The sequence below is a fragment of the Chenopodium quinoa genome, unplaced genomic scaffold, assembly GCF_001683475.1.
Source record: "Chenopodium quinoa cultivar QQ74 unplaced genomic scaffold, ASM168347v1, whole genome shotgun sequence".
Lineage (NCBI taxonomy): Eukaryota > Viridiplantae > Streptophyta > Magnoliopsida > Caryophyllales > Amaranthaceae > Chenopodium > Chenopodium quinoa.
The window spans coordinates 1,452,503-1,475,131 of NW_018744895.1; the positions used below are offsets into that span (position 1 = coordinate 1,452,503).

General features: G+C 37.0%; 2 protein-coding genes and 1 long non-coding RNA gene across 3 annotated transcripts; 2 read left to right on the forward strand and 1 right to left on the reverse strand.

Annotated features, from left to right (window-relative positions):
- The first annotated feature begins 1,527 nt into the window (after positions 1-1,527).
- On the forward strand, positions 1,528-17,398 carry LOC110706009 (ABC transporter B family member 6-like). The gene is made up of 11 exons (XM_021883925.1): positions 1,528-2,522; positions 6,884-6,938; positions 7,038-7,213; positions 7,307-7,507; positions 11,101-11,360; positions 11,449-11,759; positions 11,871-12,091; positions 12,611-12,951; positions 13,151-13,947; positions 14,062-14,303; positions 15,593-17,398. Exons 1-11 carry the CDS (start codon positions 2,139-2,141, stop codon positions 16,820-16,822), a joined length of 4,218 nt encoding a protein of 1,405 aa, XP_021739617.1. The 5' UTR covers positions 1,528-2,138; the 3' UTR covers positions 16,823-17,398.
- A 111-nt stretch (positions 17,399-17,509) lies between these two features.
- On the reverse strand, positions 17,510-19,755 carry LOC110706010 (photosynthetic NDH subunit of lumenal location 1, chloroplastic-like). Its single transcript, XM_021883926.1, has 8 exons — positions 19,538-19,755; positions 19,323-19,416; positions 18,812-18,895; positions 18,630-18,703; positions 18,405-18,527; positions 18,241-18,312; positions 18,067-18,163; positions 17,510-17,833 (listed from the first exon to the last, which is right to left on the reverse strand). The coding sequence occupies exons 1-8, from the start codon at positions 19,589-19,591 to the stop codon at positions 17,730-17,732; spliced, it is 702 nt and encodes a 233-aa protein (XP_021739618.1). The 5' UTR covers positions 19,592-19,755; the 3' UTR covers positions 17,510-17,729.
- A 225-nt stretch (positions 19,756-19,980) lies between these two features.
- LOC110706011 lies at positions 19,981-20,976 on the forward strand. The gene is made up of 3 exons (XR_002508184.1): positions 19,981-20,431; positions 20,522-20,698; positions 20,843-20,976. It is a non-coding gene; the product is annotated as an uncharacterized LOC110706011 (long non-coding RNA).
- Positions 20,977-22,629: the final 1,653 nt, after the last annotated feature.

Below are 22,629 nucleotides of genomic sequence, written 5' to 3' on the forward strand. Positions count from 1 at the left end.
TAGTATCACATGTCGCGCTCTAATTGTCCACTTTGGGCTGGGCTAGGCTTAGTGACACATCACCTTGAGATTGGGTTATTTGTCGACCTTAGATTAGGCCTCGTGACCTAAAGTAGATTTACCTTAATCACGTGCAATTATAAAATATACGCATTTCTTTTTCTTTATTTTTTTCTTAAACTTAACTTAAAAATTTATACCTTTTCAAACATAAATTAACACAAAAAATTAACACTCTCAAACTTCTACTAGAGTGATACTAAATTACTAAGGGCACAAGCGGTATTACATGGTTTGTAAATAGGAGGGCAGAGGCACAAATTCGCATAGGTTGGGTTAAATGAAGGTGAGCTGACTTTTGTTTGACCCTGTTTCATTTTTGAGTTATACATACCATCAAATTTACGTACCATCAAATAGGTAAATAGTTTCATCAAATATTGTAGTGGTATAAATATTTGTCAAATGGTACAAGTGAGTATGTAAATTGTACATCAAATATTGTACCACTGTGAAATATAATAATTAATAGTACTACTAAGATAATTTATAATGTAATGGTATAATATACATGCATAATAGTACACAAAAAGTACCACTGTAACTATAAAAAGTATCATTTTGGATATCAAATGTACCATTTCACTTTCCCACTTTCTCCAAACTAGCCTCGTTACTTTTTTGCCTCCATCGTAATACTTTTTACCCAACTACACTGCCGGCTGTACATGGCCCCAACAAATACTTCAACTTATTTACAAATATTGCCATCCTATGCATGAAGAAATTAGTACCGCTAACAGCGGCGGACCTGCCTTTGTGCCTGGTGGGTCAAATGACTCACCAGGGCCCAAAAAAATTATTAAGTTTCTTAAAAAAAAAAAATTAAATAAATAAATTAGTTTGTTAATTATTGTGATTATTATTTTAGGTCCATTTTAAGCTTGTTAATTATAAGTTAGTATTGTAATCTTGTCAATTTTCTATTTGGATGATCTTTGTAAATAATTTTTCTTAGGAATTTTGGTAAAATTTTTTTTTTACATATTTGGTTATCGATTGTGACTCACCAGTCGGAAATTCCTGAGTCCGCCACTGACCGCTAATAGTTCTCTACAACTACGATTTTTTTTTTTTTTTGTGATTCATTACTACGAAATTTAAAATATTTTAAAATTATTTTTCCATGTAATTAGCAAGAATACGATCTAGTTTAAATAACTTCAAAATCCAACTCAAAAGCAAGTCAAACCACCTCCTTCATTACGTACGTGTGCTCATCAAATAGAAAGATAATTACTTGAGCCATTACATTCTCTAATCTAAAAATCATTTAAAATAAATAAAAAAATAAAAAAAATAAAAAACAGACGAAATTCATTGGCATCACTACAAAAAGTACCCACCACCATTTCTAATCATGTCACCCCTCTTCCATTGCCTTTTTCATTTCCAAACCCATAAAGTAAATTAACACTAAAAAAAAAAAAACAAATTTAGTCAGTCAAATAATAAATACATAAATTAAAAAATAATTTTGAAAAAAATATATTAGACCCATTAGTGAAAATTCCAAAAATACCCTTGGTAAACATCCGTTGAAGAAAGCGCCTTCTTTTTCACAAATCTCCAAACAAATTTTGAAATACGTCGTCGTCGCCGTTAACCTACCTCTTCCTTTCTTCTTTCCATTTCTCTCTCCTCCCTCTTCTTTTATTTCTCTCTCTAAATTCATTTCTTCTTTTTTTTTTTCTCTTTTCCTTTTTTTTTTTTATTATTAGTTTTAGAGAGAGAAAGAAGGTTCAACGACGACGAGTCAAACCCACTCCCACTCACTTTCTCTCTCCTCTCTCCTCTCTCCTCTCTCCCGCCTACTTTGACTCACTCACCTCAACTCGCCCGAGTTTTACTACTGTAACAGCAGGAGAGAGAAACTTCAAACTTCAAACTTCAAACAACAAAGATCTGCTCAATTTCTCACTAATTTTTTCAGCTATTTTCAACTTCGAAAGCATTTTTAAAAAATTAAGCTGAAATCTGAAATAAAAATTGAAAAAAATTGAGTAAGAGTGATTTCCGATCAAAGTATATCTTCGAAAGCGCGAGAATCTAGGTGAATTTTGAAGAGGGATTAAATAATGAATATATCACGGGGGTTGTTTGGGTGGTCCCCACCACACATACAACCGTTAACGCCGGTATCGGAAGTATCGGAACCACCGGAGTCGCCGTCTCCGTACATGGATATGAATCCGGAAGGTACGGGGACGGCGGCGGAGATGGAGGATGAAATGGAGGATGATAATGAGGATGAGATCGAGCCGCCACCGGCTGCAGTTCCTTTTTCCAGACTGTTTGCTTGTGCTGACCGACTTGATTGGTTTCTTATGGCGGTTGGATCGCTTGCTGCTGCTGCTCATGGGACGGCGTTGGTTGTTTATTTGCATTATTTTGCTCAGATTATTCAGCTTCTTTCGTTGAAGTCTGTTACTGAGGAGGACTTGCATAGTAGGTTTATTGAGGTATGCTTGCTTTTTTGTTTGCTCAAACCCTAGGTTTTTGTTTTTAACTTTTGTTGATTTTATTTTATGATATTTTGTTTATGTGTTGTTTTGGGAGTGTACAATTGATGTATGAGATTGAGATTTTAGAGTGGTTTTGTGTGAAAGAATCACATTTGTGTTCCGAATTCGGAGTTTTTTTAATTAGAGTAGAGAGCTTACTTTCCTTAATTTTAGGTTATTGAGGAAATTCTCAATTGCCACTTGAATGACACTTAGACGTCGACTTAAGATAGATGACATTGTTTTTTATGAACAGCCTGTAATTATTCGTGGGGTGTTTGTTAGATTGTCATTTAGGCTGGAGGAGAGATGATGGATTTGTCTCTTTAAGCACGAGGAAAAGCTGCCCTCAATTGATACGAGCCTACATAATCTGATTTTTCAATTTATGATCTTCTATACTGTTTCTTTACTTCACATAGGTTTTTCTCCAGTTGCCCATTGTTAGTCATATACTTTTCCTTAGTGGAATTGTGGCTTGATCAAGTGATGAGTTGTTTATTCTGTATATTTGGATATAAATTAGCCATAGGAGAATGATCACACTTCACAAGAAATCAAAATTGTACAGTTTTGGGAAGAAGAGGAGTGTGGCCGTAGCTTTGAGTAATCTGTTTGTGCATTTACAGAAAACTATAATAACAAAACTAAGCTTATTGGTTCCACCATTTTGCGAAGTGCAGAAATGAAAGTGCTCACTCTCTTACCAAATACCAAGTGTTTGGTGCAATTTTTTTTATTTTTTATTTTTGTGGGTTTCCATTTCTGTGCATACTTTCCCTAACTCAAGGAATAATTTTTATTCCTGCCTCCCCTTAATATTTCAAATTCCATGTAATGCATAACCAAGCCAATATAAGTACCCCCCCTCCCCCCCCTTAAGGTGTCGAGTTCCATTACGTACAGTTGATGCAAATCCAAGCCAGTATCATCACCACCTCCCCATTAGAGGCACCCATACCACCATGGCATCAGCATGATCACCAATTATAATCCAGCTTAACATTGCACCATTTCTCATCTTCCCCTTTAATCTTCTTTCTTTTCTCTCCACTTTCTCATGAAAAATCAGGGCTAGGGAGGAAGGAGAGGATAGAGATTGTAACATACCATTTTGACGGTTGTGCCTGTCCAAAATTCACAATATATGAACCCTATTGACCAAGGAAAAGTTCAATTTAACATCACTAGGTCAATTCTGACTATGTTAGTGTAGAAATCACTAAATCAGCCTATCCATGGTTATTGACACTGCAATTATGATGAAGGAGGGAAGAGATGGTTGGTGGGTTGTGACTTGTTAGGTGGGAGAAGATAAGGGAGGATGGGGGGTTCATATATCATGAAATTCTGATTTTATTAATTACTAAGCGTCTTGGATGCTTTAACAATTTGTTCCGTGAAGACCATGTTATCTTGACATATTTCTGGAAAGATATATAAAAATGGATACTCTGCGTATTCCTATATTTAATAGAGTAGGTGACTTGTGTTAGCATAATTTTCAATTAGGTAGAATTTTTATTCACGGAGCAACAGAGTAGCTCTCAAAAAGAAGTGCTTATCTTGTCTGGGAATTTTATGAGTTAATGCTCTCTATTTTGCTTCAGATTTTAATTAAATTCCCCTTCCATGCACTTTTACATTGCAACTGTCTAAAGTGTTTTGTGGGCTTCTTTTCATGCTGCCAAGTTAGTAAAGAATCCTTTTGTGGTGTTATCTGTCAACAGCTTGTGAGGGCTGCTTATGTGTTTATAATGGTTATGATTCTTTTCTAATGCTGTCCCCATTGTGTATTTCTTCTCTTCCCTGCCTCCCCTTTAATTGATCCACAACTTACTCTTTGTTCTCTTACTCACTCCTCTTGACCTCTCCACTCTACATCATGCCATTTGTGTACTCAAACAACCAGTTCATGGTCACATTCAATGACAATCTCTAGGAGAAACCATTGAAGGCCATTGTCATAATATTTTTTTTTTTTTTTTTTTTTTTTTTTTTTTTTTTTTTTTTTTCGTATAGTAGACTTAGCCTCACTGATTGTAAAGGAAGGAAGGATCCGGGGGAGGGGGTTGGTTAGGTCTTAAAGTTAGGAAAGGATAGTGGCACTGTTTCACTGTGATAGGTTATATGCAGTACAGTGATGGGGGCCAGGTGACAAACCAGGCTATGAAGTTACCAGAAAAGTTAGGATATCAACATGAAAGTCTAAGCTTCTGGTAGGTTTTGTAGTTAAGGGTTTTGGGATATAGTTTGTTTGATCAGGTTTCACTCACTGGATACAAGTACTTGCATGGTTTCCCACTCTAACACAACAAGTCTTTGGTTTCATTTCCGCTCATGAATTCAAAGAGTGTATAACAAGGCGCAAAGAAATTTTAAATGTTTCATTAATTCACAAATCTAAATGATTCATTTATGAGGGGTCTAATGTATAGGCGTAGCATGATTTTTGTCCAAAACTCACAAGCATGAACTCTAACGCTGTTAACCCTTACTCTTAATCAATGTATAAAAAAGCTCAAGGCACAATGAGGCGATAAAGGTACTACTGCGCCTAGGCACACCTTGGGGGCATGCTTCAGTGTGCCTCTTTGAAGTGAGGCGTGCACCTCTTTGAAGTGAGGCACACAATATAAAACAATCAAAGAAATTTGCTTATGTGCTCCTCATGTCCCTCAAGTGCGCCTCTTTGAACGCACCTTGCCTAGAGCATAAAAAGGCGCTAGCGCCTCAGTGTTTTTATACACCGCTCTTAATCTCAACCAGCATAACATAAAATGTCCCCTTGTTGGATAACGAAATTTCAGCTTATTAAACAGATAAATAAAATGCAAAATAGTCAGCCTAAAATTAGAATACTATATAAAAAAAATCCTTTATTACAATTTTTGCTAAAGCCTTCCAAGTCTATGCGCATATTTTTGCGTTTACTTGGAATATATGCCATATTAGAACTATGTCTACATGTAAATTCAGGTTTATGCTTGTTGGGCCAGTTCTATGTATATTAGAGCCAGCTAACTGTCCATGTGAATGGAGTATACAATCATTGCATTATAAATCACTTAAATCTGGCTTGCCAAAAAGAATGGCATCTGTATAGAAAGTTCAATTAGACACTTAATATGAGTGTGCCACATCTCTCAAATTATGGTGCTGTTCCACCTTGTCTCTCTTGTGTTTTTTTGGCTGATTCTTACGAAGTCATGTTGAAATTTCCTTCAACTTATAAACATACGCCTGACATATAAGTGTTTTGAGGTGATGGATTCCATAGGTGGAGAACTGAATTCCTGTAGGGTGTTATATACTCTTATGGTTAAGGATGTTTTTAAGTTTCCCTCCAAAAAAAAAGGATGTTATAAGTTGTTTAACTTGATATTTTGGATTGAATTTTGAATATTTATTCCCAAACCATAAATAAGTGATTAATATTGGTGAATCCATATGTAGGTGGCATTCAGTGAGTAGATTTCCGTTTGGTTAGATTGGCAGTTTGGAATGAGATATACCAATTAAGGGGATAGCAGGATAAAAACAAAGAGATTGTGAATGGTTTGTGGTTGTTTGTATTTGGTGGAAAGGAGACGACGAATAGATTACCTCTTAATCCAGATAATAGTTACCTACTCCTCTAGGGCTAAACATGAAGGATAACAGCTCTCAGTATAGCCTTTTCCTTTAATCAACAATTCACCACCACCTTCAACTTTCTATTACCTCATCCAAAATTTCCTTATTCCAAGCATGGTCTCTAAGGTATTTTGCCCTTAGATTTATTTCATAGTGTGTATTTTGGTGGAGTTTGTTCTTTCTTTTCCTTCCATTTTCTTAGTAAAACGATATTAGTACCTAATGGACCGCTTGATATCACTGCCAGTTTTCAGTTTTTGGTTTTATGATTCTGAAAGTTTTGATTTAGATTGAACAATGAACTTAAAATTAGTCCTATCTATAATAATCATGTTAATTTTGAAAGCTGTCAGCATACAACCAGAAATCTACTTATTGTGGTTTCATGATTTGGTTTTTAGCTTTATAAGAAACAAAATGAGCATGCCCTAATATTATGTATGGTGACAGTTTACTTGTGATGCTGAACAATTCATTGGCCAGCTAGTTGGTTTGTGTTAGTTCTCCCTACCTCGCTTAAGACCTACAAGAAGGATGAACAAAGTTTTAAAGTGATTGGTTTTAAGCAAGTTCTCAATATAAGCCGACTCAAGTATAAATTTGGGTTTAGATTGATTATTAAAGATAGTTTAATTTTATTGATTGGAGAACATATTAATTAATACTTCTGTTTCATGCTGCAGCTCACTCTAAGAATTGTCTATATAGCTGCTGGCGTGTTTGCTGCTGGGTGGATTGGTAAGTTTAAGCCTGGATCCTTTCTTTGTGAATCTTATACATCAGGCCAGATCATTCTAATGTGCTCAAGTCATCAAAGCTAACAAATTCCATTTATAGAGGTCACCTGTTGGATTCTTACCGGCGAGCGACAAACTGCTGTAATCAGGTCCAAGTATGTACAAGTGTTATTAAATCAAGATATGAGTTTCTTTGATACATATGGAAACAATGGAGACATAGTTAGCCAAGTCTTGAGTGATGTGCTGCTTATTCAATCAGCGTTAAGTGAAAAGGTACCCTTTATTGCTTACGTGATCATAATGGATTTAAGTGGTTTGATTTATCTTCTTCATTTATTTTCTAAATAATGTGTTTTTGTGCATCAGGTTGGTAATTATATACACAATATGGCAACATTTTTCAGCGGTCTTGTTGTTGGATTTATCAACTGTTGGCAGATTGCCCTGATAACTTTAGCAACTGGGCCATTCATTGTTGCTGCGGGAGGAATCTCGAATATATTTCTTCACAGGCTTGCGGAGAATATCCAGGATGCGTATGCAGAAGCAGCGAGCATTGCTGAACAGGTTTTACATTTGTCACTTTTAGAGCCAACTATTGAATAGCAAAACTAGAAATTCTTTAGTTAATTAGTCATGTGAAAATAAACTTTTCTTCATGTTATGGTTTGTACTTTGCTGTAGACAATATGGATATGCTATTTCTTTTCTCCCCGCAATTTGATTAATCTCCTTGTATGCTACAACATGTGTTATTTGGAAGTCTAGTCATTCATCTTTAGAAGGTGGTTCTGTAGAAGAAAAAGGAGGTGTAAACCTAGTGAGTGTGGTTCAAGGTAAGAATTGCTTTTTGCATGGTTATAAGTATCTACACAAAAGAGGGTGATGAAAAGAGTTAAAATACAAGAATGTGAGTGGAATATTTTGTGTGGCCTTACAATGCACTACCTTTGTTACCAAGAGTTCTGAACATTTATTGTTTACAACACAAATTAAGGCAATTGGAGTGAGTGTTGATGTGGTAAGTAGACGTAAGATAAAGGTGGATAAAATAAGGAAGAGAGAGTACAAAGAGGTGGGTGAGTGTAAGAAATATGTAAATATAGTAAGAGAGAGTGAGCGGAAAGATGTATGTATTGTAGGGTAAGCCAAATATAGAATAAGGTGGAAGAAGACGGAAAGTATTAATAACTTTTAGAAATGGAGGTAGACAGGTAGTAAGTGATACTCGAAATGAAAACAATAAGTATACAAAGTTGTATAAATACTCACCTATTACCTTCACTTCTCTTTTGGGATTTTTCTTTTTCTCATATACCTGGTGAAACAATGAAACATGGGGGTAGGGGCATCTAATCTCTTGTAGCAAGGGTATCAAATGTCTCTAGCATTGCATGGAGGGAGAGAGAGGAGAGTTACAAACTATTTTCATCCTTATTGCCAAACAATGAAACTTGGGGGTAGGGGCATCTAATCTCTTGTAGCAAGGGTACCAAATGTCTCTAGCATTGCATGTTGATCTTTACTTGGAGCCAATGGTGTTCCTGCAAAACGAAGAGCTGTTAGTAGTAAAGGAATCTCTAAAGCACCGACTTTATCCTTATCTTGGAGAAGAAATTGTTATCATGGGAAGGAAGTTGCAGGCCGAACCTCCGTTGATTGAATAATGGTTGGGGTGAACTGGAGGATGGGAGGGATCACTTGAAGCCTTGAAGGAGTTGCAAAAAAATTATCACAAGAAATCTCTTGATAAGCCATACTCATGGCTACAAACTGCAGCCTGGCCATAATGGTTATCCTTACCTTCACTACATTCTTTCAGTGGACCTAACAATCGCATACTAATTATGTTTGGATTCCACTAATGATGATTCTGACTTTAAACCACAATAATGTCCATAAAGCTGTGTCTTTGATCTTGAGTAAGAGGTTTGCCTACAACTTTCTCCTTAACATTTGTTGGTATGGTGTGTTGCTCTTGTTCACGAGGCTTGGTTGCACCAAATTTATTATTTATGACTTTGGGAGCCTCTTCTTGCCATTTGCTGGTCCTCTTTTTTCTTCAAACTCCTCATATCCTTCATAAGATTTCAACGTCGGGAGCCATCTTTTCCCTCCTTTCATTGAACCTCCTATTTTCTCCTAAAATTCAGTTAATTGCAAGTACTTCACAAGTTCGTCTTCCTTTTCTATTACCTCAATAGTGGCAACAACAAAATCCTTGGTCCATTCTAGACTTGATTTTACTTTATTTGATGGAATTCTAGCATGAAAATGAGGTATTTGATCGTAAGGGATTGCAGAGGTTGATTTTTGTGGATGACTATACTGAATATTCAATTTTAGTCCATGTAGCCGACCCTACTTATGGGATTAAGGCTTTGATTGATTGATTGCTGGAATTCTCTAACATTGGAAGAGCTTAGGCAAGGTTAACAAAGGCTAATTTTTTGTTTTGAGTCTCAATGCTGCCATTTCTCGCCTAAAAAAAGCCTTAACATATCCTCATTTAAGAAGTTTCCCTTCTTGAGAGAACTTGCTGCTGAATTTTGAGTTGATGGAAGTAGCTAGATCCAAAATACTTTCTGTTTTCTCCTCATGACTACTAGTACTAAATCTAGACAAAAGATAACACCTTGGTAGTAAAAAGTTATGCATGTGAATAACTAAACTGAATGAATCTTGCTTGTAGAGGTTATTACTGTATTCTTTCAAACCTATAACAAACCCACTTATACCTTAATAAATTTCCGATTGAAAATAAATTTGAACAAAAAAAATCATTTACTTCAATTGAGAGATTACTTCAAATGAGATAAGCACAAGTTCCCCCCTTAAGCTCCTCATAACTACCCATGATTATGCTAGGATTTGTATGGTCATAAAATTTTTACACTTTACTTTTTGGCGTCAATTTGAAATTTTTGACCAAATATTGCTATTCATACATTTATCAAAATATTATCATGTGGGTCGTGTTTAGTATTTTTATAATTTTTACTAATACGTAATTAGAGATAACAATGGTCAAAGGTATGCATTGTAGGTTGTAAAAAAGCGAGTGCAACCATTTATGCTTTAGATAAAACTTTTGAAATTATAACCACCTCTGAACACAAGTAACCAACTGTAGAGAAATCTATCACTTAAAAATGGGAGATTGCTGAAGTTAGTGTAGATACTAAATACAAACTAGCTTTTGTTGTTTGGTGTATATGCTTGACCCCATTCTTTGGCATCACTATCTTATTGTTCAATTGGAGTAGCCACTAGAGATCCAATGTTGTCAAAGGCATTACAACACCCTAGATCCAGTCTCATCGTTTGCAATTGGAATTAAGTTCCAAAGGACTATTTTTGTCGTTAGAAAAGGCTTGGAGATGTAGGGTAACTATTGCTTGCCATTGACTAGTGGTCTTTGAAATGAGCAGCCAGTGAACTTTGCCTCTACTTTGGGCTGACAGGAATGAGTTTGGTAGAAAGACGATATTACATGGACGAGATTCTATTTGCACTATAGAAACTTCTTCTCTGTTAAAAAAAGTTGTAAAAATATAGCCATGATATTTGAATCTCGTGTGTACTCTGTAATTGTTATTTCCAAAGACGATCCTTTTTCTAGTATGGGCCGAATTTTGAACTTACTCAGGCAAGATATGCCATTATTACTTGGCATATATTTTACTCATGAAATAGACATGTCTGACCAAATATGTTTAAATTGCACTAAAAATCTGTGTGGATTTATCTTGATATTTTCATGCCACAACTATGATGGAAGTCTGTTTACATTATGATGTGCTTTTCAATGTAATAAATATCACTTATCATAAGACTTTGAATGCTAAGGCTGATGCATGCACGTGTGATATAAATTTGAGCAGTGCACGTTTGTTTCGTGTCTGGTATATTATTGTGGTCTGTTGAAAACAACTCAGCTTGGCTCTTTTAATGCCACATTTTCTTAAGATGTTTGTATTTCTTAAATGTAGTGGTGATGATTTAAGTGCTTTTGCATGCTGTCTGCATGCTGTCTTACGTTAGAACATTATATGCATTCGCACATGAGACGTTGGCCAAGTTTTCTTTTCATGCTACTTTTTTTTTTTTTTTTTTTTTTTTTTTTTAATGTGTTTGTGATGATCTCAATGCTTTTGCAGGCTGTTTCTTACATTAGAACCCTATATGCATTCACAAATGAGACGTTGGCTAAGTATTCTTATGCAACATCGCTTCAAGCAACCCTCAGATATGGTATATTAATTAGTCTTGTGCAAGGGCTGGGGCTTGGCTTTACATACGGACTGGCCATTTGTTCTTGTGCACTGCAGCTTTGGGTAGGAAGATTTTTGGTGACTCGTGGAAAAGCTCATGGCGGGGAAATAATTGCAGCACTCTTTGCTGTGATTCTGAGTGGCCTGTAAGAATCTTTGTTTTATTGATATCCTTTAACTAGCTGATCATAAACTTGTTATTATTGAGTTATTTACCTTTTTTCCTTGTTTCAGCGGGTTGAATCAAGCAGCAACAAACTTCTATTCTTTTGAGCAAGGACGGATTGCTGCTTATAGACTATTTGAAATGATAAGCCGTTCATCCTCTACTACAAATCATGATGGGAACACTTTAGCTCCTGTTCAGGGTAACATTGAGTTTCGAAATGTGTATTTCAGCTATCTGTCTCGTCCTGAGATACCTATCCTAAGTGGGTTTTACCTCACTGTTCCTGCTAAAAAGGCTGTTGCACTTGTTGGGAGAAATGGCTCTGGAAAGAGCAGTATCATTCCTCTCATGGAGCGTTTTTATGATCCTACATTAGGTAACATGACTTCTTTTCTTCAGTGTCAAAAATATTGTTCTTGTTATCTGACTGTAGCCAGCTGTGATCCTATACACTACAATATTTATGATGTATTTTCTTCTATTGCAGGGGAAGTCCTCCTTGATGGAGAGAATATAAAAAATCTCCAACTGGAATGGCTAAGAAGTCAAATCGGTCTAGTTACGCAGGAACCGGCTTTACTAAGCTTAAGTATCAAAGACAATATTGCTTATGGGCGGTCTGTTTCTTCAGATCAAATTGAAGAAGCTGCTAAAATAGCACATGCGCATACATTTATTAGCTCACTTGAGAAAGGATATGATACTCAGGTAGAACTTCTGATATACATATTTTTACTTCCTCCGTTCCCTAATACAAAGCCTCATTTCCTTTTTGGGTAAACCAAAATACAATGCCTCTTTCTATTTAAAGGTTGTATATTTTTACATCATTACCCTTTTTTTGATGAGTTGTCATCTTTTTTCCTTTACTTTTTTGTACTTTTAACATCAATTTCCAACACTTTCTCTCTCTCTCTCTCTCTTCAATTATTCCCAACTACTTTTTCTTTCTCTCTATCTCTCTCTAACCCCACATGTACATATGTACTTTTAATCATTAATTTTAAAGAATTTACAACTTTCTTAATTCCCGCGCAAAAACCAAGAGGCTTTGTATTAGGGGACGGAGGGAGTATTGATTTGGAGCATGTGGTTGTTTGCCTCTGTATTTGGAGCATGTGGTTGTTTGCCTCTGTAATACATGTTTTTTTTGGATCCCTTGTGTTTGGTGTTACTCACACCCCACGCACATTTCCATCACAATTCACAATTAATTGTTTGTTTCAGGTGGGCCGAGCTGGTTTGGCATTGACAGAAGAGCAGAAGATCAAGCTCTCAATCGCAAGGGCAGTGCTCTCTAATCCGTCTATTCTTCTCCTTGATGAGGTCACTGGAGGACTTGATTTTGAAGCTGAAAAAGCTGTTCAAGAAGCATTGGATCTTCTTATGTTAGGGCGTTCCACAATAATAATTGCCAGGCGGCTTAGTTTGATTAAAAATGCTGATTACATAGCTGTCATGGAAGAGGGTCAACTTGTTGAAATGGGCACACATGATGAATTACTGAACTTGGATGGTCTTTATGCTGAACTTCTTAAATGTGAAGAGGCAGCCAAACTTCCTAGGAGGTAGGGCATGCACTTGAACTCTTTCCACATTCTTTCATGTGATGATCTTTTGCTGATGATGGTCTTGTTAATAATTTTAAGCTATGTGCATTTCTAAGTCTTGTTCATAAATGACTATTAAAGTTATGTTGCTTGCTTCTAGGAACTTAATGATATTGTAAATTTCTTCATTATTTACTTCCAAAATTTCCTTTTACAGGATGCCAGTAAGGAAATACAAAGAGGGAGCAACTTTCCAGATTGACGGTGACTTGTCTGCAAGCCACAACTTCCAAGAATCATCATCTCCTAAAATGGCGAAATCACCATCTCTTCAGAGAGTTTCTGGTGGCCATGCTTTTCGGATGTCAGATGCTGCTTTTAGCTCTCTAGAGTCACCAAATGTTCGAAGTCCGCCTTCTGAGCAGTTAAAGGAAAATGGTAATGGCAATTTATTAGATGAAGCAGAGAAGGAACCATCTATGACCAGGCAGGACAGTTTTGAAATGAGACTGCCAGAGTTACCAAAAATTGATGTTCAAGCTGCACGACGACAAACCTCTAATGCATCAGATCCTGAATCCCCAGTTTCACCACTTTTAACATCTGATCCCAAAAATGAACGTTCCCATTCACAAACCTTTAGTCGCCCTAATAGTGAAATTGATGACATGCCAACAGTTAAAGAAAAGAAGGATTCACAAAATCGTAAGCCACCTTCATTTTGGAGGCTAGTTGAGCTTAGCCTTGCAGAATGGCTGTATGCAGTTTTAGGAAGCATTGGTGCAGCTATATTTGGTTCCTTTAATCCTCTTCTTGCTTATGTTATTGCATTGATAGTAACCACTTACTACAGATTTAGTGAAGGTCACCATCTACGGCATGAGGTTGACAAATGGTGCTTGATCATTGCATGCATGGGTATTGTGACTGTGGTTGCCAACTTCTTGCAGCATTTTTACTTTGGTATTATGGGAGAGAAAATGACTGAAAGAGTCAGGAGGATGATGTTTTCAGGTACCTGATTCTACATTTAAGCTATGTTTTCAATTTCTTAATTTCAAATGGTACTTATTGTGCAAACCACATGTATCTTGTTTATGTAATACTTTTGGTCCATTGGCTTTACAGCTATGCTACGAAATGAAGTTGGATGGTTTGATGATGAGGAAAATAGTGCCGACACTTTATCCATGCGATTGGCTAATGATGCAACATTTGTTCGTGCTGCCTTTAGTAATCGTCTTTCTATCTTTATACAAGATAGTTCTGCGGTAATAGTGGCTGTTCTCATTGGAATGTTGTTACAATGGCGATTAGCCCTGGTGGCTCTAGCAACACTTCCAGTCCTCACCATCTCTGCTGTTGCGCAGGTTTGACTTGCTCCCTTCTAGTTGGTATTTAATTAATTAGTAGATATTCGTATCTAGGTTTTGGAGTGGTTTTGTTAGAATTTAGAAAGACAAGTTTGGCTTTTTGGTGGTTAGAGTTAGAGTTTTATAGTATTATTACCATCCGAATTTCCAATATTTCGTCTTAAGCAAATTATTCACGTCCTTGTTTCTCAAATTTCTATGCGTGGTGCTGTAGCCACGTGAACCTTTGGTTTTACTGCAATTTCTGTATTAATAAGTTTACACAGTGCTTATAGCTTACAGCGGATATCTCACTATTGGTAAGTTTGTAGAACTACTAAAGCCTACTATAAGTGTGCTGAATGGCTTTCTCTTTTAACAGGCCCTTGATAACACGTCAAGAATGGTTTGTTTTCCCTTTATTGTGTTGGTTATTATTTAGGTCATTTAGTCTCATAAAGCAGTTTTCATCTTAAAGAGGCTGATAGTACATAATGGCAGTTAGCAGATCATCTTTATATCTGGTCATTTCCTAGTTCCCACAATTTTGCATTGGTAATAACTTTTATTTATATGAAGTTCCTACATCATCCTTTCTTTTAATAAAGGATACTTGCTGTCTTAGTCATATAATCACTGCCTTAGGAGTTTGTTTCAAACTATGATATTTTACTAATGAGAAAGGAAGGTCCCTTACTGCCTTTTGTTTTTCCTTGCTACCTACTAATTATAATAATAGAAAAAAAATTCCACACACACATTAAGGTCATTAACTTCAATAAAATTAAAATAAAATAAAAGAAAAAAGAAAAAAGATCTACCAACATACTACCAACTTCTACACAATTAAATACCATGTCATATAATATAATTGAATCGCCACCTAAAACTATGTAGTGGTTAATATGTGTCAAGCTCAAGTATTTATGGACAAAGGGAGTAGTTGAGAAGAATTGTGTGAATGTGTGTAGCTGTTTGCCTGTTCCATGAACACAGTTTTGTGCTAATAGTGTGACCATATTTCAAGGAAATTCTTTATTTGTGGGTTTATGTTGCACAATTACATCTTTGTTCCCAATTTTGGTAAGTTTAAAATTACGACAATAGCAACATATATCCCAGTGCCTCTAAAATTTAAACAACCCTACCTGTGATAACAGAAAGGTTGTTTCCGCTAGACTTCCACATCAAAGTTTGAAGATTTACAGATTTTACTTATCCTGCAGTATTAATTTAGCAGACATCAGTTTTTTTTCAAAAAATGATGTGTTTTCAGAGTCTGATCAGTTCCTAAATTTGTTCTGCAGAAATTATGGCTTGCCGGATTTTCTAGGGGAATTCAAGAAATGCACAGAAAAGCATCTTTAGTCCTTGAAGATGCAGTAAGAAATATCTATACTGTTGTGTCTTTTTGTGCGGGAAACAAGGTGATGGAGCTCTACAGAATGCAGTTGAAGAAAATACTCAGGAAGAGCTTTCTTCATGGGATGGCAATTGGTTTTGGTTTTGGCTTTTCTCAGTTTCTTCTATTTGCCTGTAATGCGCTTCTTCTGTGGTACACGGGGATATCTGTCAAGAACAAGTACATGGATCTTTCTACAGCTCTCAAAGAATACATGGTATTCTCCTTCGCCACCTTTGCTCTGGTAGAGCCATTTGGTTTAGCTCCCTACATTCTTAAACGCCGGAAATCTCTCATCTCTGTATTTGAAATAATTGATCGCGTGCCTAAGATTGAACCAGATGATGCCTCTGCCCTCAAACCGCCCAATGTTTATGGAAGCATAGAATTTAAGAATGTTGATTTTTGTTATCCAACACGTCCAGAAGTCCTAGTGCTGAGCAATTTCAATCTCAAAGTTGGGGGTGGTCAAACTGTTGCTGTAGTTGGAGTATCAGGTTCTGGGAAGAGCACTATAATCTCTCTGATAGAGAGATTTTATGATCCTGTTGCTGGTCAGGTTTTCCTAGATGGGAGAGATCTGAAGCAGTTCAACTTGAGATGGTTGAGGAGCCATCTAGGTGTAGTTCAGCAGGAACCAGTAATTTTCTCGACTACAGTAAGGGAAAATATCATCTATGCAAGGCATAATGCTAGTGAAGCTGAAGTAAAAGAAGCAGCAAGGATTGCAAATGCTCATCATTTCATTAGTAGTTTGCCCCATGGCTATGACACCCATGTCGGTATGAGAGGTGTAGATTTAACTCCTGGGCAGAAACAGCGAATAGCTATTGCTAGAGTGGTACTGAAAAATGCACCCATCTTGCTGTTAGACGAGGCAAGTTCTGCTATTGAGTCAGAATCTAGTAGAGTAGTGCAGGAAGCCCTGGATACGCTAATTATGGGAAATAAAACAACCATTCTCATCGCCCACAGGGCTGCAATGATGAGACATGTGGACAATATTGTTGTACTTAATGGTGGTCGGATAGTTGAGGAAGGGGCACATGATGCTTTGGTAGCAAAGAATGGGTTGTATGTTCGTTTGATGCAGCCTCATTTTGTAAAAGGACGTCGCCACAATCGACTAGTTTAGATTGGACTACGGTATTGATCTTTGTTTTTGGATCAGTCGAAGGTGATCTCAGTCAGCCCTAGTATATATTGTTGACTCTTTAAGTAAATGTTAATTATTATTTTAGTCACAATCTCACAAAGATTGGGAGAGGAAAGAGTTGGAGGCTTCATGGTTTGGCCATGGTAACAGTAATAGGTCTTTACACTTGGTGAATATAGGATCTAATTAGGCTGTGTGGAGTTCTATTAGCCTCTGGAACGGGCTGTCGGAGGTCAGTGCATTTTTTGGAGACAGCTTGTAAGTAGCCCTTGGGTTGCTTCGTCCGGATGAATCATTTATTAATATTTATCAATTCTATTGGGGAAAAGTGTATTATTTTTGGGTGATTTTTTTTCTTATTTTTTGTTGCTGTGCTAGGTTTCTTTTCACCTATTGTATTGATTTAAGAATTTATTTACCGGTGTAATATTTTTAACATAGAACCCTTGAGTAGTGAGGAGTGGAGAATTAGTTGTAATTTTCTGTAAATATACGAAGTATATACAGGATACTGCGTTTTGAATCATTTTTGATTGTTGAGCTTTGGAGTGTCAATTCATGTCTCAATTCTACTTTTATCTGCATAGCCTTTCATTCTGACTGCAATTTATCATCCCTGTGTATTGTTTGCGTTGATCGTATCACTTCTGATTGTTTGATGCAGCATTTTCTTTTTGAATCAAAATTTCATGTTCATTTCCAGTACTATATATACCAGTGGTACAGACGTGTACAGCAAATGGCATAGTGTAGCTGTATAGGTAACTGCTTTTGCTGCCAGTTATGCATGTACAACTGATTTAATGTCCATAATCTGTTTTTGATGAGAGTACGAGGAGTTCTGAATCTACGTCTCTACAGAAGTAGTTTTATATGAGTTATACTACTAGATTTCAAACACCTTAAAGGAGTCAGCCACGACTTTAAGCTTGTTTCGTACTCTTCTCCATCTTCGCTCGTTAGCACTAACAGTTAATGTGTAGTACCTCCCTGAGTACAAAGCAAATTCAAGTAAATTACAGTGAAGCAAGGTACATTAGGCTTGTAAAATCATAATGTGGCTCTAGAATGATGCATTGCATGCCATTATATTATTGTCTATATCAAAAGTTTCCCTAGGCCTTTTGACAAAAGTCAGAAGCTGTTAGCTGTTGCTGCTGAACTAATTGTTAGCATGATTAATTTGAGTAATAGTTGAATTGCTGATTATTAACATTGCTTACCATTTGCAATGGCAATAGTTGTGAAATGGGTAACGGAGAAATTTGGAGATGTGAGCTGGTACTCGAAAGTCCAGTAGTTCTTTCCATCCACTGAACGCTGCATTCAGCAATCAAAACCATTCAGCAATTTGAAATTTTACTGATATCTGAGGTTCATATGCTGGTGTTACTTACCTCCTGAATTTCTTTTATGAAAGTCAATTGGTTTGGAGCTGCAAGTATATTTGTCACCAAATTTTGAACAACCTGTTAACCATGGGAACAAGAAGAAAGAATTTACAACTCCTGAAATATCGATTAACTTATAATAGAAGGTGTATATGAATGGTGGAATTTACATCTTGCATAGGACCCAAATCATGGACGTCGTTCTTGTCAGTAGGTATGAAGCTCACCCTCACATTCTGAAGCTGTAAGTATCGGTCCTTGAACGCTGAATCATGCGCCCTGAAGTCAAATTCCTGAAAAAAAAAAAAAAAAAAAAAAAAAAAAAGAGTTCATTAAGAGATCCTGTCTGTTAAAGGAATTCAGCAAAGGACAATATGTCAATAAGTGGTAGATACCCTCCAGTCTGACGGGTAAACATAAGAATAGCCGTCTTCTTTGTCAACGAATGCTGTATAATCTTCTGAGGTTTCTGTGAGACTAAAAAGTTGAATCAGAAGAGTAGTTTATGGACTTCTTATTGATAAATGTTGAAGCAAATGAAACAACTTTCAGCGAAAAGTATAATTCAAAGTGATACCTTTACTCAGAGCAGAACTTGGAGGGATAGAACTTACAGCTAGCATGCCAGTTGCCATCAGTAGTGATCTTCTTTCATAACAACCTGATATGATCGGAACGAAGGGTTATGACTTGTGCTTGATATGAGGATTGCGCTCAATAATGTTGCTTACAATCCCTTACAAAGGAAAACTATTTTCCACCCTTTACAGATTAAACAATTGAAAACGAGAAAATCATTTTCCAGGAAAATGTTTTCCGTCAAAACATTTAGTGTTTGTTGGGTAATGTAATGGTTGAATTTTAGTCTTGTAATGAGTTGGGTAATGAGTAGAGAAATTTACAGGAAAAATTATACACTATGAAATTCTTTTTGTCAAGAATGTTTAAATTATGTTGATAGTGTAATTGGAATTAGAAACATGACAAATAATTCCGGACATGATAACTATATATACGTAGATAAATGAACATCCAAAGCAATTCATCACAAAATCAAATTGTGAAAGAAAATTGAATGGGTTACTTACTTTTGTCTAGAGAAGATGAATCCTGTAAACTTGATCTTATGTTACAGTGTGATGGTAATGATATAGTGGAATTTGTTGAATAAGTGCTCATAATCTGTTGCACATCAAAAAAAAAAAAAAAAAAAAAAAAAACAATGATTAATATTATTATTGTCTGTTTAAATTAATAAAAAGAGGGTAGCTACTAATAATAATACGAATAATATATCGAATACCTGTTTAGGGCGAATAGAAGGAGCCAAGCTCATTGAGATCGATGATGCTGCCATAGCTTTTGCCTAATCTTTAAGGTATTGGAGCAGTATTTGTTCTCATGTAAGAGTGTTCATATTTTTGCAATAATTACAAATTTTCTTGTGAGGGGCATTTTTCCTTCTCATATTTTTCTTTTGTTTTTGTGTTAAAATTTGGATAATATGTCCTGGTTTAAGACTGAAGAGTGTCCAACAACAAAAGATAAGGTGGATAAACAAGAGTCTGTAATAACATGTGAGATTCACGTGCCCAAGGAATTTGTTGAGTCAAAGGTCAATTTTTCACATTTATAAAAAAAAAAAAAAAAAAAAAAGAAGAAATATTGCTTGGTAATAAATTCTTCCATTAGTCTTGAAATCCTTGCTTTATTTGTTAGTCAAAACGCTTTATATACATATTTTTTTTTTTTTTTTTTTTTTTTGACTGGGTAAGAAGTAGAACAAAGACAGTCTACCCATACTTCCTACAATTTATTGCTAGAGTATGGGCCTTGTGAACTATGCTTCGCTGAACTTTAATGCAGGCTATGAAATCTCTGGTGGTTGCTGCATCTTTTATGTCTGTGATAATCTGCCTTAATTCATCTTCCGCTTGTGCTGGTTGTCTCAGTGCTTGTACCACTTTATCGGAGTCCGATTTGATAACCAGATTTCTGAACTCTTCAGGGACTTCTCTTGATGCTCTCAATATTGCCACCCCTTCTGCTTGATTCGACGTTAAAGCAAAAATTCTGGAGGCTCCTTGAAACTGTCTGGTTTGGCCATGTTCTGCTAAGGCTGCAGTTGCTTTCCATATCTTCTTCCCGTTATTCTCCTTCTGCTTCCAGGCTGCATCCACACATATTGAAAGAAAAGGTTTTTCCAGTTATTTTCCCTGTTTTCCAAATTGAAGGTGTTGCCTGAGGTCTTTGCTTTTGGCCATCTAATTTCTCTTGTGGATTACAGGTGTTATTTGCTGCTTCCCATCTGAAGACGTGTGACTGTACTAACTCCAATATGGTACTTGGGTTAACACTCACGCCCTTGAAAATGATGTCATTTCTATGGATCCAGATGGCCCACAATACAGCCAAAAACCATACCATGGGTGAATGCTGACGGTCTTTCTTCTTCATTAGATAGGTAATCCAATCAATTACCCATTCCCTGTAAGATAAAAATTGATGATTAGCAGAATTAATTCCAAGAGGGGGTGCTATCCATACTCTCCTCGTTATTTCACAGAATCTGAACAAATGGTTCATGTCTTCTTGCTCTTTTTCACAGAGAGGACACTGGTTAGAAGTGTAGATGCCTCTTTTCTCAAGGTTACTTTTCCACAGATCCTTCCAGAAATTCGATACTCTAGGTGACCACATTTGAGGCTTGTTCTTGTGCACTTGAAACCAGTAACTTGTCTTAAAGCAGTAAGTTCCTTTCTTAACTTTGATCCAGTTGAACACATCATTCTATTTCTTCACTGTGATATGTGTTTCGGGTGTTTTTGGTCCCTCAAGAGAGTTACAATACGGAGTATGCACGCCTGACTTCTGTACCTGCAAAACCACGAAACTCCGGTTGGGTGGAGTTCCGCCTCCGAAGATCAAGTTAGTATGATTCCGGATGAGAAAGCGTGCGAAAAGTAGAGTGGATGTTTCTCTCTGATTCAGGGAGATTCCGCAATTAAGATTGCTCGGGTTTTGTGTATGTATTTATGAATGGGTCATAAATGAGGATTTTTCCCCTATTTATAGTGGGGGAGGCATGTTCCCTGATTAGGGTTTTGATGCCACGTGTCAGCATCTGATTGGATCCCGTTGGGCCTCTGGTGGGCTGCCACGTGTCATCATACTACTGGCCACGTGGCATAGGGTAATTTTTACCCTAAACATTTGCCCCTCACAGGTGTGACGTAGCGTAGCCACGTGTCACCTGTGACAGGTGTCAAGCACAGGGGGGGCGACAATTGGGTTGCTTCTCGCCTCTCTCTCTTGGATTCAAATTTTGAAAATTTGAGGCAGAAGGTGGCGATCCGTCTTCTGGGCTTGTCTATAAATAGAGACATCGCCCCCTTCTCTCCTCACTTTATAAATTTTGCAAAAATTTCTTGAGAGCTCTGACACCGGCTTCTAATTTGTGCAACCAGCTTCTTCATTCGAACGCATACGGACACCGGTTGAGGGCTTCTTCAATTAACTCACTCAGGTACCGTCTGACTTGATTTTCTTCTTAGCTTGAGTAGAACCATAGACGGTCTTACACCGTCTGGGACTCCATAAGGACTTCATGTTTTGCATTTGGTAGACCCACAGACGGTAATAGACCGCCTGAGATGTCTTCATTCAATGGACTTCTGATAATATATTCCATAGGCCCACAAACCCTCAGACGGTAATAGACCGCCTGTGACATTTGTGAACAATTGTCTTCTAGGGATTGCATTCAAAAGACCCACAGACGGTAACATGTCGTCTGAGGCTTCTTCAAACCAGTATCATTTTGCATCCAATAAACCCTCACCCGGAGATATTCCGCCAGGGTCATCTTCCAACAATTGCCCATCATAACTTGCATCTCATAGACCCGCAGCCGGTGAGTGACCGTCTGGGGTACCTTGAAACAAGGATCACCAATTCTAGACCCTCAGACGGTTTTGGACCGTCTGGAGCATCTTCAGATAATTGCTTTTCAAAACTAAACCCACAGACGGTTATGTACTGTCTAGGTTATCTTCAAACTAATATTCAAGACTTGGATCCTTCGCACCCTCAGGCGGGCTCATACCGTCTGGGGGTTGGTCAAGGAATTGTCTTCATAGCTTGCTCATGACCTGTTTTTGTAACACCCTCAGCCGACTATCATCTCGGCTGGGGGGGTCTTTGAGCAACCCTCCTCAATTACCGCTTGAGGTATCCTTGGAGATTTTCAATAATCATTCCATGGACCCACATCCGGAAATGTTCCATCTGGGGCATTTTTGGATGATCTTCATTGATCCCACATGGACATCTTTGAATGAAACTTTGTGATACCGTTTGGGGTATCTTCGAGCAAGCTTCCTGGATACCGCCTGG